This window comes from Cyprinodon tularosa, unplaced genomic scaffold (genome assembly GCF_016077235.1).
Source record: "Cyprinodon tularosa strain WSP-4 unplaced genomic scaffold, ASM1607723v1 ctg70, whole genome shotgun sequence".
In the NCBI taxonomy this organism is placed as follows: Eukaryota; Metazoa; Chordata; class Actinopteri; order Cyprinodontiformes; family Cyprinodontidae; genus Cyprinodon; species Cyprinodon tularosa.
In genome coordinates this window covers 3,264,212-3,281,607 of record NW_024039452.1, presented here as the reverse complement: position 1 = coordinate 3,281,607, position 17,396 = coordinate 3,264,212, and the positions used below count along the sequence as shown (strand labels likewise).

Genomic DNA, 17,396 nt, shown 5'->3' with positions numbered 1-17,396 from the left:
AAAGTTTTCTTTTTTCACTCATTTTGTTGATCTGATTGTTGATTACACAAGTTTTTTTTTCTTCTTGTTTTTGTTTTGAAGTTAGTAAATGAAAAGCCAACAGGGTTATGCGTTGGGGTTTTTTGGAGACGTTTCTCAGATATTAGCCTACGTTAGGGTTGTTTTTTTTCCTGAATCTTTTGCTGGTTAGACGTCCAGTCCCAAGAACAGAGGAAGCTCTTCTCTTGGTGAAAGATGCTCTCTGATGAACTGGACAGGTCAGACGTTGCTGCTCCCTAGAGAGAAAAGAAAAGCATCAAAGTGAGGGTGGAGGTTGGAATAGTCCAACTGCAAGCCGAGCGCCCCACACTGAGCCAGTCGCTCACACAAACATAGCGACTTCCTCAAGTAGTAAACAGCTCAAGTCATTTTTGCTCAAATTAAGTGCATTTTTTCTTGAATTGAGGAGGTAAGTGAGACACTTTGCCAATGGAACAAGACAATTTACATTTAAAATAAGAAAAATAACTATTGCTTTTTCTTATTTCAAGTGTATATTATCTAATGATCTTATTTTAGGAGTAAAAATACTCATTCCATTGGCAGATCATCTTCTTCGGCTGCTCAAATTAAGGGTAAATACACTTAATTTAAGACATCTTTTACTTATTTCTAGATGTTTTTTGCAGCGTGGTGCTAAAAATTAACCACCAGCAGAGGTTGACTTTTTTCCCCAGCAATGGCCTTAATAATGTCCCTCCCTCTAATAAAAACCACTAAGAAGGAAGAACCAGCTTCGACTGCAGTTCTGTTCGTGCATTTCAGTTTAATTCAGCTTATTTATTAAGCAAAAATAAGAAACATGTCATCTCAGATGTTAACTGAATTCAGCCAGGACCCAGGAAGCTCTGCTCTCTGGAGGGTGAACTTTAACCTCAGTTTCTTAATCCAGGGTTCTGCAACCTGCAGCTCTTAGGAACCTCTAAACCGGGTCTCAGTGGTGGTAGAAAAATACATACCAGGCTTAGACGCTTTATTAGGTTTTAAAAAAAACATTTGATTTGAATTTTCACAACAGAATAAGACACTAATATGTTTTTAAATAAAATTTTCTTCTAGATAGCTTGGAGATTGTGTTTTGTTTTTGCATCAAGTATTCTATGAGGGGAAATCTGTGCTTCATCTTTTAGCAACATTTAATGGTCTTTCCTCATCTAAAGCTAAAATACAATTAAACTGTTGCTGGCGAATGTTCTCAGTCGTCCAGGTCACAGTCAATCCAAAAAAGTAAAACACCCTTGTCTATAGATGCTGGAGATCGGCCTGTTTTTCAGTGTAATCCTGTTTCTCTGACTGTGACTAACTGGATGTGCTCTCTTCATCCTCTGACGTGGGAGCTGGCTCGGGAGCTCGTCTGCCTTGCTGAGTGTTTCCTGGACGGGCCGTCTTTTACAGCTGCTTTTTGTATCTATGCTTCTTTTTCTATGTCTGCTTCTGTCTCATTGAACCCCAGTGGGCCTCGGCAGATGGCCGCTCACACTGAGCCTGGTTCTGCCGGAGGTTTTTTTCCTGTTAAAAGGGAGATTTTCCTCTCCACTGTCGCTACAAGCATGCTTAGTGTGAGGGATTGCTGAAGAGTCAATGCAATCAACTGGCTTTCCTTAGATAAAAAACTTTGAATCAATTTGACTGGTTGAACTGTAAAGTGCGTTGAGATGACTTGTGTTGTGAATTGTCACTATAGAAATAAACTGAATTGAATGGTCTACTTTACCTTTTAAAGAATTTATTTCTAAATCTGATATTGCTTCCAAATGAACATCCTGCAGCTCTTATTGGATCTATAACTGAGCTTTTATGATGGTTTCTCTGAACAATATTTTCTGGGAAATTCAGACATTATGAAAAAAAATATTAGAATATTATATAAAGTATAAATTAACATCAGAAATCTCTTGGTACATGTAACGCTTCCTTACACTTACTTTTTTGTCATTTCATTTTAAGGACCGTGGAATAAAATGGGGTTAATAATGATTTTTTTTTTCTTAATGAAAAATCAAAGTAGTATCTTATGACATTATAAACAAGATATATTCAGCACGGAAAAATACATTCCGGTGATTTAATATTAATGTTGAGTACTGCTGTATTGGTTGTGGCCTAATTAAAGAAACGACTGAACACTTGATGTTTTTCCACTGTTTCCTCAAATGTTGTGGATAAATGTAAAGGATTAAATGGCGATAAGAGGAAATGAACTGAGAGCAAATCTCTCTCTTCTAATCTTACATCAACTATCTCATTAAGGCACTTTTATCAGTGATCTTTAACATTCAAAGGGTTCAGAGAAAAATTTAGCTTTGATTTTTTTAATGAAATTCTTTTTCAATTTCTTTTTATTTCTGTACATATTTGTTGATCAAAAATAATATATTTTGTTATCTGCATTATGCATTATATGCAACTTGTAAAACCCCATATGACCACTAGATGTCACTATGGGGCAGCATGAAAGCAAGTTCTTATTTTAGTGCAACATTTATGAATCTGCTGTTCAAAGTCTTGGGAAATAAAAATAAAACAAAACAAGCAGCATATAATTACCAAGTATGAAGTAGAACAAAGTGCACTGGAACCAAATTAGGAACTTGATTAAAAATTAAATCTACTTTTGATCTAAGATCGTCGCCCAGGACATCTTAACATTTTAGTGTCCCGCAATAAAGAGCTAAGCCAGTTTAGGTCATGCCCGTTATGGCAGATATTTTTATTTTCATAGTGATAAATACCTGACAGCATGGGACTATGCTTTATTAAGGCTAGTTTATTAAAGCTAAAAAAGAATATGTTAAAACAAAACCTGAATGGGTGAACAGTCAGATAATTGTGTTGATTTCACAAACTGAAGCCGTTACTCTGAATTAGAGATCAACGGGTTTTTGAAATGAAAGTGCTGCCGTTTGTTTTGGGGAGCGATTCTTGAGGCCATAATTAAAAGGATACAATGATAAGAAATGTTACACGAAATGAATCATTTCCTAAAGAATCAAAGAAAAGTGGACAGCAAATGCAGGGAGCTGCAATGCAAACACCAATAATTGACCTTAAGCCCGAAATCCCACATCCTCTGTGACCTCCCACTGCACTCCAGACTACCTGTGCTAAACAAAGCCTACATCCTCCGCCGTTCCTCCCGTCTTGCTCCGCTCCGACATCCTTGGAGCCCGAGGAGAACATGCATGATATTATTTCTTAAATTAATAGGAGCAAAACATGTGGAAATGAAAGCTTAATTTAATATGAAACATTAAAAAACTCCCCATCAGTATCCAGCATATGTGCAGTTTCTGCCCAAATATTTTCCTTTTGTTGTGGATTATTGTAACGGGGATGACTAGGATCATACATAGTATGATCTATCTATCATCTACTCCCAAACTCAGCATCTCTTCATCCATGCCCGCAACAAGAAGTTTCCTTATACTGGATTTCATTAAACTTTCAAGCCTCTCGATGTAAAATTAATATTTTGATTGAGATGAGAAATCTGCTTCCTGGTATGTTGAAGCACCAATAGTTTGCATCCAATCATTTAATTAAACGTCCTTAGATTTTGGGAATTTATAAGAATTATGCTCTAATTTGTAGTTAACGATCTATCGTTACTATAACTTGACAAACCGGATCTTCTCGCCGTTCTTTGTCCTGTTTGGTGCGATTGCAATTGCGGATCTTGCCCTGGCCAGAGCGGAGCAAAAAACAGCTTGACTCCGTATTTTGACGGTAAGTACAAAGAAGACATACATGGACAGTGTATTGCGGAGTAGTAGAGGTAGATGTGGAAAAGCTCTCATTGATTAACATAACATAAGTACGACGTAGGCGAGCGAGGCTGTGACGGAGTATGTGGTATCTGGGGGTAAGGCATCGCTGCTAAAAGCACTAATGAATCAGCCAACACAAAAAAATATGAAAATATCATCTGGCCAATGCATCGGTCTCCCTCTACTCTGAATATGTAAGAAAATAGGGCTGGGCGATAATTCAATAACGATATATATTGATCGATAGACGTGTGGCGCAATAGAAAAAAAGAGGGTCGATAAAAGTTCGATAAAAAAGAAACGCAGTTTTCCTTCCTTCTCATTGTAGCCTAGCATGTAGGTTTATGCTAGTCACTGCTTCCTCCCAACCAATCACAATCGCGGACCCAGGCACGCCGTCACCAAGCGCCGCCCTCTCAAACCACAACACAGAGCACATGAAGCTGTGCAGCAAGGAGAGGCGGAGGAAATTGTTCCAAAGAAGGGTTTTTGTAGTTCGGCAGTCTGGCAGTATTTCGGTCATGGCAAGTCGGACCAAAAACAAACCACAGTCATCTGGAAAATGTGTCGGGAACCAGTGAAAACCAAGTCTGATAACACAACCAACTTTTTTTTTTTATCATCTCAGCCGCTCACAGCCGCAGGAGTACGAGCTGTGTAGGCCCCGACGCGGCTCTCCTCCGAGGAATCTTCGGGAAATATATATATATTTTCAGTTCTGGGCAGTTTCCCACGTAGTTCTAACAATTGAGATAAAAATGCTGAGGGGCCAGCAACTTCAAAGTAATAACTCAGGTTAAAGCAGTAAACGGGGGCGGCGGCGGTGGGGGGGCATTTATTTATTTGTTATATTTATTTTGGTCACTTTTCTGGTCACTTTAGTTTATTCTTTGTCAGTATTTAATAACATAACTCAGGTCTTTTAAGTTATTTTTCTTTAAAACAATTCTGTTATGGTTAAAAAAGTTGGTTAAATAAAGATTTAATTGGAAGTCTGTGTTTGTGTTTTTTTATTAAAATTAAATCATTTAGCAATATTATAAAAAGTCCAGGCAGAGCTGCACATAAAATATGGTTTCAAATCTTTTCAATAATTATCGATATCGATCAATATGCATTTTTTTTTATCGATAAGCTTTTTTTCTATATCGCCCAGCCCTATAAGAAAATATTTCAAATCTCATGACATGGGAAAGCTGTTCCAACCACAATGAAATTTTATTGCTAATGATGTGAAGTTATGTTAAAGAAGGTATCATGTTTTGGACCTACCTGTACACTGAGATCCAGGGAAAAGGGGTGAACAAATAGTGTTCTGCCACCAGAACTCGTCTTGCTGGCCGCCCATTCCTCCCTGCCCGCTTCTATTTAACAGAGGAAACTAGACAAGACAAAGAAGAAGCACAGATCAACGATTCTGGAAAAAATTCACCACTACGCCATCTGCAACAACTGGGTTAAGAACTTCCAAGATATCCTTACCTCTGGCATGTCGCCAACATAGTCGTAGGCGATCCCATACTTGGGGATCTGACCAGCTGGTGAACATAAATTGGACTGCTTCGGTTCTGAAGATTCTTCCGGTTGAGTCCTGTCCACATCCGCCTGTCCGCCTGCGCTCGACGCAGCTGTTTTGCAGCTCAAGCCGCTCTCCTGCTCGGCAATCGGCAGAAGCGTGCTTGAACCCTCTTGTGAATCCAAAGAAGTCTGGGCGCTCTTCTCCATGCCAGACTTCTTTAATCTGGGTAAAAATTTACCAGATTCCAGTTCTGACTTCCCGTAATAAGGCCCCTCACACTCTGCGTCGTCCTCCAGAGGTTTGAGGTCGGCCTGAGGATCATCAAACACGTCCACTGGCGCCACTACGGGAAAACTCATCTCCTCTTTGTCAGTCTCTGCCTCCGAGTCGCTAACTCCAACTGGAGACAACTCTGAGGCTGATATTGGTCGGAAATGAGTCCTGGGTGAAATGCGAATGGCTCTATACTGCGTCCGGTTGATGCCGTAGAGTCGAGTTTGGAAGGCTTCACTCTCGGAATCAGAGCAAAGAATGGATTTGGGCTTGAATCCCGGACTGAAAGTAGCCATGTCCTCAGGCTCAAACGAACACTCGACGTGGAGGACTTGAGAGAAGGGGTTATTCAGGTTAAAGGATGCAAACGGATATTCTAAATCTTGCTCGTCTCTACGCAAGCTGCTGTAAGATCCAAGCAAATCTTCATGGAAGATCAAAGAAAATCCCTTATTCAATCCATCACCGCCTCCCCTGATGGCCTGATCGCTCTGCCCGAATGAAACGAGGGGCCTCCATAGGGGCCGGTGTCCGGGCGCGAAGCAGCTGCCTGCGTTCATGAACACATCTCTGCCAGTGATGGTGAGCATGTCTGAGCTGGAAGTGGCCGCAGTGGTGCACTGTAGCAAGCTCTCTTGAGTATCACTCGGTGGCACGACGGCCCAGTTCTTATCGCCGCTTAGTGTTTTCAACTCTCCATACACCCCTCCAAGGATGAACGATGTACTTTCCTTGTCAGAGTTCAAGTCCCAAGGCTTGGACGGAGTCATGTAATCCCCAGCGGCATCTACTTTGGAGAGTTTGTTTTTGGCTAAGTCCTGTTCGTCTTTCTTGCCTTCCCAGAGCCGATACTCTGATCGCTGCACAGCTTTTTTCTGAGGCCCCTGAACCGGAACGCCTTTTGCCTGGACCTCTGGACACCGGCAACAGCAAGTGCCCGACTCGTCTGAAAAGAGTCCCTCGCTTGGCTTTTCTGCTCCGTCTTTTGACGCGGCAGATTTCCTGTCTCCGATTGCGGTCCAAATGTCTTTTATGATCCCTGAGCTGTAATCGTCACTCTGTTGGTTTGCGTTGTCTGAAAACATGTCTGTGCTGTACTGTTTGCCGTCGTCCTTCTCTAGCGCTATGCCGCAAACGGACTCCAATTTGGACTTTTTGGTAAAGGTCTGATTGGGTGCTGTGCTAACGCAAATTTTTTCATTCTTTTTGCTTGAGTCCTCTTGCAAAAACTCCAATAGTTCATCTTCTAGATATGTACCCGAAAGAGGAGGGATCACTCGGTCCGGTTCGTCTCGGCCAATCTGAGCAGCGTCCTCTGCTAGAGCATATCCCTGTTCATTGTCCGACCGAGTCTCCTCCGAATGGGACCACGGACTACAAGTTCGCGTCGATAGGTTAGAACAGTGTTCCGTTTCGTCAAAGGCACTATTTTTGGTCCATATCAGCAAGCGGGACTGTTTGTTAGAATGCGGGTCGAGACCGCTACTAGAGATGGGGATGTTTTCGTGACCGACAGAAAGCGAGTCGCGGGGGAAAGGGAAGGTGGCACTGTCGCACTGGACCTTGAAAAGAGGGAAGCAGAATGGATCCAATCCAGATGGCTCGCTGGGAGCTTCAGGTACTGGCGGTTCTTCCAGAGGTCTAGAGAGCTTGCTCAGGGTCAATGAGACACTGTCCAGCAGAGGAGAGAGCCGAACAGGAGAATCTCCGAGGAAACCTTCGCCATCTACATCTTCGGAAGAAGACTGTGAGTAACAGCCCCACACTTGTACCATGTTTTCTAGGTCGTCCATTAGAAACCCAACGGTTCCCGAAGCTTCCTGTGACTCTGCCTGTATTGCACTTCCCCCTTGCTGCTCAAGGCCGTCTAACACCAAACAGCATTCTGCCTCGTTTTCTCCTTGTTCTTTGCTTTTCTGTCGAATCAGGCTTAAGATCCGACTCTCTTGTATCGCATCTGAGGCACTAGTATCCAATATGGATTGATAAATGTCAACTTCATAGAAGTCGGTGAATTCAGACAGATGCTTGTCATCTAAATCTCTACTATCTTCTGGCTGAGGGCAGCAGGAAGTTTCATTGAGGTCAGCAGCTTCATCGTCCGCATCGCCGGACGCTTCCACAAAGTGCCCGTCCACAAACGAGCCCGCCGCTAAGTAGGTCCGCTGGTAGTTCTCGCTGGCGATGCAGATTCCCTGGATTTTTTCTGGTAGCCTGTCCATATCTGCAGAGAAGCCGAAGCCATCAGGAGAGCTAACCTTGCTGCGATATTTTGTTTCCAGCTTACTTTGACAGCTGCTGAATGGTACAAAGTACTCAGTGATGGGCTCAGTGTACCAAAGCGGCTCCTCCTTGTACTCCTTTTTGTTTCTGGCCTCCACTGCAGACTCTCTGACTTCCAGCCAGCCAAGCTCTTTACGAATCTCCTTTAGCGGCCTCTTTCCTCTCTTGTAAAGCTGTGGTTGTTTAGCAGCTCCGCCAGTCGCGCTGCTACCGCGCACCCCCGCATTTCTTCTTTCCTCCTTATCGCCAACTTTCATCTGCAGCTTCACCTGCCCGTTGTTGCGTGTCTTCTTGTTCTTTGCAGCCTCCCTGGATTTGTGCCTTACTCTAACGGTTTTGCTTCTTGATGATTTCGTGTCAGCCTGGTTCCCACTGGAGCTGGAGCCTTCCTCGCTGGAACCAGAAGACCAGGATCTGGGTCGGTATTTGCCTTCAGATCTGTGTCTCATCTGTCTCTTGGAGTGGCTGATGGACTTTTCCTCCGCTGCCGCACCGCCATGGCCTCGGTTTTCTTTCTCCTTCTTGCCCCGGCGTTGCTGACCTCTCTCACTGGTCGCAGTAGGGATGGTACTACACGCCTCCAGGTTTCGCTCTTTAGCAGCCTCACCATCACTGTTGCAGTCTTTGGGGGAAGATGTGTCTGTGCTGGTTTGTGGAGCTGCAGAGGATGATGAACTGGAGTAAGTGCAGGCCTTGGCCTTGTTCCACACCGTCATGATCTCTTGGAGACAAACAGGCTTTTCGGACAGAGGGGGAAATGCTTCATAATACCTGCAGTCACATGAGAAACAGAAAAGGCGGCTCAATTGTAACAAGTTTATCAAACTTTATCAGGCTTCATGCCTTAAACATATTTACAAGAATATGATGCTAAAGAGCTAAAATAATAGATTATAAATAATGCAATTAACATTGATAAGATCATTTTATAGTAATGAGGTTAAAAAATGTATTGAAGTTTATCTAAAATTGATCAAATTTTACATTCATTGCAAAGTAAACTTGAAAACTACTCTTTTGAAGAAATCTTGAACTCCAGTTTATCGAAATACTTTAATAAAGTTTTCATTATTGCTAAACAAAAGGAAAAGATCCAAAACATGTAGAAAATCCATAAAGTATCGAAATTTATTATTTTGCTCCTATTGAGGATATGGCAAAACATTTTAAGGATGTATAGATTTAATTTTGCTCCATCATTGCTGAAAGCAAAGAACAGGTTATATAAATAGAAATTTGACGAAAAAAAAAATGTATTCCAGATCTAATTTTTTTCCCCAATGTTATTCTTTCAAATGTTATGTTTTCAAATATTTTACCAAAACCTTTTTTACACTGATTTTATATTTTTGATCTGAGTTTTATGAATTGAATTCTTTTCAAAATCACCTTCTCTTGACTTTAAATGAATAGTACACCCAAAACATGATTAGCCTTCATTTTCTACTCACCCCCATGCTGAACAACACTCTGGAGAACTTTTTTGATATCTCAAATGCATCTGGAGATCTGGGAGGCTTCTTGCTGTCTGCTGACATTCAAATAATGGAGGTCTATGGCGCCCGAGGCAGAAAGGTCCATAAAAGTCCACAAAAAACGTGTCAATATTCCTCCATACTGCTCGTCCAATGTATTCAAAGTGTCCTGAGTGGGTAGCATCCAGAATTTACTCGAAACTAAGTCATTTAGAATGTTTTTAGAGCATAAACAGTAGTGTATAGGATTTCCTGAAAGCGCGCACCTGCGCGATCACGACGCTACAGAAACCGCGGCAGACCAAACCAGATGAACTCATGCTCTTCCTCAACACTGAAGTCCTCAGACATTTTTCTTTCGTTGCTTCTTTCTTTGCACAGGTAAACAGCACATTTCTTCTTCTACGCTTGCATTATCGGCAGAGCAGACGCTGAATGCGCACTTTCATCTGGTTTGGTCTGCCGGCTTCCATAGCGTCGTGATCGCGCAGGTGCGCGCTTTCAGGAAATCCTATACACTACTGTTTATGCTCTAAAAACATTCTAAATGACTTTGTTTCGAGTAAATTCTGGATGCTACCCACTCAGGACACTTGGAATACATTGGACGAGCAGTATGGAGGAATATTGACACGTTTTTTGTGGACTTTTATGGACCTTTCTGCCTCGGGCGCCATAGACCTCCATTATTTGAATGTCAGCAGACAGCAAGAAGCCTCCCAGATCTCCAGATGCATTTGAGATATCAAAAAAGTACTCCAGAGTGTTGTTCAGCATGGGGGTGAGTAGAAAATGAAGGCTAATCATGTTTTGGGTGTACTATTCCTTTAAGCCCAATTCAAATGCTTTTGAGCTACACACTGACCAACAGAAATGTCTTAGCTCCTCACTATCGCAGAAAGCCTTGAAAATGCAAATTGAAAAGAATGAAATTTGTAAAACTTGATCTGAAAAAGAAAAGTTTGATTAAAAAGAAAGCAAATACTAATCTGTAAAAAAAAAAAAAAAAGGAAAAGAAAATCTTGGGATTAAAAACTGTTTTCGAGAAAGCAGAATCTCAGAAAACAGCAAAATTATGCTAAAAACCCTTCTTTTTTATTAAAACATATTTTAAGGTTTTATTTCTGGATTGAATTTTTCTAGTTTCAATTAAAAAAAATGTGTTTTTCAAATTTCTCTATGGAAAACTATTTGCTTGCAACAATAATGGAACAGAACTCACTCGACAATGACGCTTTTAAACATTTTAATCTGTAAAGAGACTGCTGATGGAAATGTCCATCCGCCGCAATGGTACCGAGCTTTATGACGCGTTCTTTGGATTGTTTGAATGAAAGAATATTTTCTGGTTTCAAACTTTCTAAGAACTTTACTTTACTTTACTATTTACTTTAGAAAAATCTGGTTTGGATAAATTTTTTTTCTGCAAACTGCTCATAGTTTCTTAAACTGGGCATATACGATTTTTTTGCCCTTTTTGGGGAAATTGTCCATTTGTGCGAGAATTTTTCGATCAGGCCGACTTTCAGCCTGATTGTACGTCATGTAGTGTATGGGGGGGTAACGACAGGAGATCAGCCTCTCACGGCCGCCTCCCGATCAGGAAGCGTAGGGTCGGCAGAAAATCAAACGCTTGAAATTCAGTCGGCCATCGTAAGCAAATCGCTCGGTGGGCATGCGTAAATAACGATTATTCTTCTTCCTCTCAGACGAAAACCCAGAAGCATGTGTGAGTGAAATGGAGTTCTTTCCGTAAAGTTGACAGACCGTAGTAGCCACGTTTGCTCAGCCACGTCTTTGACTAAATACAGTGTCGCCTTTTCTTTTTAGGGCTTTCAGCGCACAAAATTGCACAAATTGCCAAGGCAGCGAGTTTCACTCTAGTTAGCATCATATTTAACAGAAGGCACACTGGAAAAAAACAATCTAGAAATAAGTAAAAATGTTAATTACTTAATTTGAGTAGGTAAATGAGATAGTTTGCCAATGGAATGAGTATGTTTGTCTTCTAATCGTTTGGATTCTGGATAGACGAGTCGGAGTAGCGCCATCTCACTGCGGAGCTGAGTTCAACGTGGTTTTTAGCCGTACAGTAAGAGCAGGTAGATCGCATCACAGCGTCATGTCGTGTGAGAACATACATTGTGAGCTGTGAACTCACACTGTACGACGAAACCTTGCAGTTTCGTCGTACATTGTGAGCTGTAGCTGCGTGCAACGCTTGAAAAAAAATCGTACCAAGTATGCCCGGCTTTATGGATCTGTTCTGTTGTGCTAACTTACATTTCCACCTGGTCCTTAGAAGAGGGCGACTCGGCACGCTCTGGTGACTGACAGCCATCCGATTTCTTTTGAATCCGTTTCTCTTCTGGACATTGAATTAAAAACATCTCAGTAACAGTTTAGCTGTATGTTTCTTAGCTTTAACAAAACTTGAAGAAGGAATATCAGTTTCATACCTTTCTGTTTGTTTTGGATGTCCTTAAGTTTGGAGCAGAGCTCCTCAACCAGGCTCTCAATTCCAGAGTTCTGCACCAGAGACAAAAACAAGAGAAATATTTGAGATCTTTCCAACATCTGAAGCAATGCAGGTATGAAAACGTTGCGCTCCGGTAATACCTTTTGTAAATACTGGTTGTATTAATCTTAAAGTTTGCCAAATTTGAACAATAGAAAAAGCAAAGAACTGCAGCTTATTTTTACACATAAGTTGATGACTGATGTTGAAAGACTCTAGCCTGAGGAAAGAATGGCTGCTATAAGAAAACAAAGAGTGATGAAAGGCCAGCAGCTAGCAGCTCCAGCCAGCTGATCTGTGACAGTTTAGGCATGCTGAGCCAGGAGCTACATCTAAGCAGGAGTGAGCAAACGCTTTCACAAAGAACGCAGTGAATTACTGCTGGAATGAAGCAACAACACAGGTTTGTAGCCAACGTAACCACAGGCGCTAGCAAAGCGACTGCTCTTTTTTACATAACAGCTTGTCATGATAGGTTCCTGTTGCACCACTGGCCCTAAAACAGTCTGAATCAGAGTGATTCTGTTTCCTCCTGCAGAGCCGCTAATGCCGGTCAGCTGACCTGAACGGCTTTGCTGCAATCACGTGCAAAGCTTTCTGCTTTAAGAAAACAGAGAGGAGCAGGACACCGCACTCGTCTTGCAGACCTTCCTCCTCCCACCCTCCAGCTTTTGTTGCATCATCTGAAGCTCACCCCGTTTAAGAGAATGATGGAACAGAGCAATGTCTGTTTCCTTTTTTCCTCAGAAACAGGAATGGATGTTAGTCCAGGGCTTTTTTTTAAATTCAGATCCAAAATTCAACCTTAACGATGAGGAACTAAGCCAAAGCCGCCCAGTCAGATAAGATGACGAGGCATTTCCAGCACAGTACAGATCTTCCCGTTTCAGTGCTTTGACCCAGATGCACTCACTGCTGATAAGTAGTGACTCACTCAACAAAAGGGCTGCATGGCTTCACCTAAACGACAATGAGCAACATACTAATATGTTGCTGCCCCTCCAAGGTTCTCATGCTTAGTCACTGAGCAAACAGAAACCATCCAGTATGTTGTTTGTTTTCGCCACAGACGGACAAAACGAAAGTGTTTTTTTTTTTTATCATTTGGTCTTTTAGAGCTATGTATTTTTATCAATTTTTTACATTTTGGGGTAAATCGTTGCCAGTGTTGCAGATCTAGAAACCTTTGCAAATCACTAGATTGAGGTCAGGGGGAAAGGTTGGATTGTTTCAGGTCACTGTCCTGCTGGGAGATGAACCTCTGGCCCACAGGGTGAAGGGTTTTCCTCCCTTTCAACAGGTTGTAGTAAAAATGACCCTCCATTCATCTCCCTCACCGCATTATCTGCCATTAGGAGGTTTCATAAAGGTTCCTACCTCACCGTGTCCCATTCATGGCTTGTAGCTAGGGCTGGGTAAAAAAAAAAAATATCGATTTTGAATCGATTCCTTTACATTTTTGCAAAATCGATCTCTAGGGAATGAGATCGATTAGTTTTATAGTGACATTCGAATTCAAATGAACAGGAAAGATGCACTCAAGATTACTTCAAGCCAATAGCTTGACTGAAGATGTGACTGTGTCACGTCCGCTTGCTCGAGTGAGGCTTCACTTTTTCACTTTTCACAAACAATTTTGCACTTATGAGACCGTTCTGTTCACATCTCTAGTTTAAACTGTCTGATTATTTATTATTGTGACAGGAAAAATCAAAATACGAGTATTTTGAAACACAGTTGAACCGCTTTCATTATTGTAAAAACAGATCGAATCGAAATTAATCGATTTAGAACTGTATGAATCAAAATCGAATCGATTCAGGACTTTGGCGAAAATACCCAGCCCTACTTGTAGCAAATTAAAAACTAAATGTCTTTTCAGCAGCTGGTTTCCGTTTGCCTGTCACATACAGTAGCAGCCATTCAAAAAGGCTCTTCCCAGTCACACGCTAGCTGAATGGCAGCAGACTCCCCTGCAACCCCAACCAAAATCCCCTCCAACTTCCAGCCACTGGAGTGAATCCCTCCTTTTCCTGGGCGTGCAACTCCATCGTTTTACTGAATTACAGGATCTGACCAGGAGATGGCGCTTGTCTTTAGATCTTAAGGGCTGTGTATACTCCCGCAGCAGTGTTTCGCAGTTAGCTTCTCGCAGGTATGACGCAGACATGCTTGATTTTGAAGCGTGGTTTGCACCATTTCATTCCACGCCACAGCGCAAGAGGGACAATCACGAACTAGCTAGGATTGTGGGTGTCCGTTGGTCTGTTTGACGAGCTTGTTCGACGCCTACAATCCCTCATCCATTACCGGACGACACACAGTTCACCCGTGACTGTTCCCCCAAGACGCGCAGACTACTGGTTTCTGAGCATAAACCAGGCTTTAATGTCCACGAATCATGACAGAAAGAATATTTTGGTATGAAGATTGATGTTTAAAGGAATTGTAGGGGACCAGCCAAGGACCCATGGAGCAGAGTGGGGATATTTTGAATGGCTATTACTGTAAATGCAAAACCTCAAAGTTTTACCAGCCGAGTTCTGTTTTTTTGCAGCCTCTCCAGAGTGGCCGACGGCCCATGCTGCTGGAGCTGAAGCAGAGAGAACGCTGCAGAGGGAACGCGTCATCAGACCCACTGTGATAACACCATCTCTGTGGGTGAGAGGTACCTTTCTGGTTTAGACCCATTTTACTGGACTATGATCTCTGAACAGATAAAAGCAGAAACAGACCAAGCTTAGCTGGATTTCTTTATCTTTAACTAAGAGTAGTTAACTAGTAGTTATGTTCGTTATTTTAAAAGCACCATGTTCAGTGAGACAGAACATGATTGGCAGGGTGGAAAGCAAGTTTTCTGTTGAGATGCATGGAGCCTGTTTTAACAGTGTTCTGTTCTTCTAATCAGCTGCAGACGATAAATATAATATTTCCATGCTGCCTTTAAGTTGTTGATTGAATCATGTTTTATTCAACTTATGTGTATTAAATACAACATGTCATATTGTGATTTTTTTCCTATAATTGGGTGGAGATTATTGCCTGAGGTGACTTTTGAATATTAGCCAATTGTAAAATATACATGCTTGCCGTTTCATTCAGGCTCTCAGGGTGGATAAAGAGGAATGTTTAGTGGAGTAATGCCGTCATATGCTTTCTCTATAAACTCTTATAGGAAGTGTCTGAGCTGCAGTGTTGGAAAGAGGGTCCTCTGCACATAAGAACTTCAAATCAGACACTAAAGCATTGCATCATTTGAAGAGGGCACTGAGCAAGACCTGATCAGAAGCAGTGGAGATGGTCCTATTGAATAAGGTTTGATATTAGACAGAGTTTAACCAGCTGGTTTAGCAGTGGACAAAGATCAAGGAGGCCAAAGTGCAGGAGTTAGCCATCTGATGGCTGCTAACTGAAAAGGAGGACAGCCCATGAGACGGCGGGCCATAAGGGATTCAGTTTGTTTAGTCTGAAGCACTTAAATTGGATATAAAAGTGATTAAACACTTTCGTTTTACTTCTATGCCTAAATTTATTTGTTGATACATCATCTCAGCGCAGCTCCAACACGTCTAACTCGACTTTCTTATAAAGCTCTCCTTCAAATAAAAAATTTTATGAGCAGATTGTTAGTTAATCATTTACAAGTTGATATCCTGTGGATGAACGGTTTAAAAACCGATGGTTTTAGATGGGATTCGGGTGAAGCTACAAACAGTTACACCACCGAACCAGAGCAAAAAGTTACATCTGGAGCCCCACTATGGGGCGCCCTGGTCGCTTCTTTGGTTAATGCTCTCCTCATCCATCCAAGTGTGAAGACTCATCTTAAAACGATGCTCCATGAGATGTTCAAAGATTGGGATTTTTTATATGAGCAAGCTCATTTCTTTGTCATTTCTAATAAACCAGAGTCCTTCTAATATGAAATCAAGAGGCTTTTGATGGTTAATGTCCTCAAAATCTATTGAAGAGTTGAAAGGACAAAATAAAAGCGGGTAAAATAAGCTCTGAAACTTTTAGTTTTTTTCTTTCCCCTGTCACACTTGTTGTCAGGAGGCCCCTGCTACGTATAGGGTGACCGGATGTCCTGATCTGTTCAGGACAGTGCTGTATTTTTCCTCTACTGTCCCACAAACTGAGACTATTACCCCATTTACACTACCCTTGAAAAACCGTGCAGAGACCGGTCCGAGCTCAGTAACTGAGATAACTTATCGTGTGTAAATGGAAAGCAAACTGAACTGAACCGAGCTAGACACAACCGAACCGAGCTAACTGCAGACCAGTTCCAGAGGTGGGCTTGGCTCGGTTCTCTGATAACAAGAGCGCATGAGCAGAACGCGTCATCTCCATCTGGCTGCACATCGCGATTCACACTCCATTCCAGTAGTTGGCGGTAATGCCCCTCTGGAAACAGAAGAAGAAGAACAACTTCTTCTTCAACTATAAACAACAATCAAAATCTTCTCCACGCAACATTTTAAATAATAACACCGAAGTACAGCAATAATAATCAAGCATAACTTTCTGAATGTGACGGGCGCCTCCATTTTGATTTGCTTGATTCCCTCCTTCTTCGTCTTGTTTTATGGCAGTTGGCAAACAACTTTTGGTGCATTACCGCTACCAACTGCTTGATTTCCTCCTTCATTACTGGCAGTAATACCGCAGATCGTCACTAGGAGGCGAGGAACTGAGATAGCGTGATGTGTAAACGGTCGTCAGAACCGGTCTCGGCATGGATCGGTTTTTCAAGGGTAGTGTAAATGGGGTAAATGTCCCCTGTTTTATTGGGTCAGTTTATAAAGAGCAGAAAATAAATATTCAACAGGTGCTTTTCTAAATGTAAAGAAAGCAGAGCTGCACCAACTCAGTGGCGGAGCTAGACTGTTAAAACAGGGGTGTTAAGGTTTTATTTGGGGCGGTCAATACATAAAGAGTTCATTTACATTACTAACAATTGTATTCCGCAAAATGTATATTGATTAAATTAAAGTTGTTGATTTTTCAAAATGTATACAATGATGTACTGTACAATGTATTATAAATTAAGAATACAGCAAAAACAGAAGTAAACAAATACTCAATGTGCTCTTTGGATTAATCAAATCCAGTAGGAAACAAAAACTTGAGGTAAATTTGGACCTGTCAGAACAAGGCAGGACAACGTGTACCGCAAGAAGAATCATAATAGAACAAAAAAAAAAAACATACAGCCCTTTAAAACTGACTATAGTTGACCCCTGCCCAGTGATATGACAACACCAAGTTTAACAAAAACAATCACAACAGCAATATTCTGCAGTTCTGGTTAAATGAAACAAAATGTTTCACATAGTCTTCCATATTTAAAGGTATACTATGCAACCGGTGTTGATTTTCCAGCGAGGCTCCCCCCAGAGGGCGAAAGTAAAAGTGCACTGTCATAAATATGCACAGCTGTTCTCCTGGTTTCTCCGTCAAGCCAGGCGCGGTTCTTTTGAGCTTAGCAGACAGGCGAACGCAACGAATGACTAACACAG

General features: G+C 41.7%; 1 protein-coding gene across 2 annotated transcripts in view; it reads right to left on the bottom strand.

Annotated features, from left to right (window-relative positions):
- Positions 1-17,396, bottom strand: part of kiaa0232 (KIAA0232 ortholog) — a 29,289-nt gene continuing 11,893 nt past the window's right edge. For both annotated transcript variants that reach the window (XM_038268441.1, XM_038268442.1), the window contains exons 4-8: positions 11,816-11,885; positions 11,640-11,724; positions 5,289-8,652; positions 5,079-5,187; positions 1-275 (exon numbers count right to left, since the gene is read on the bottom strand). In XM_038268441.1, coding sequence (XP_038124369.1) covers positions 259-275; positions 5,079-5,187; positions 5,289-8,652; positions 11,640-11,724; positions 11,816-11,885 — 3,645 coding nt within the window. In that variant the 3' untranslated portion in view covers positions 1-258. The remainder of the gene's footprint in view (positions 276-5,078; positions 5,188-5,288; positions 8,653-11,639; positions 11,725-11,815; positions 11,886-17,396) is intronic.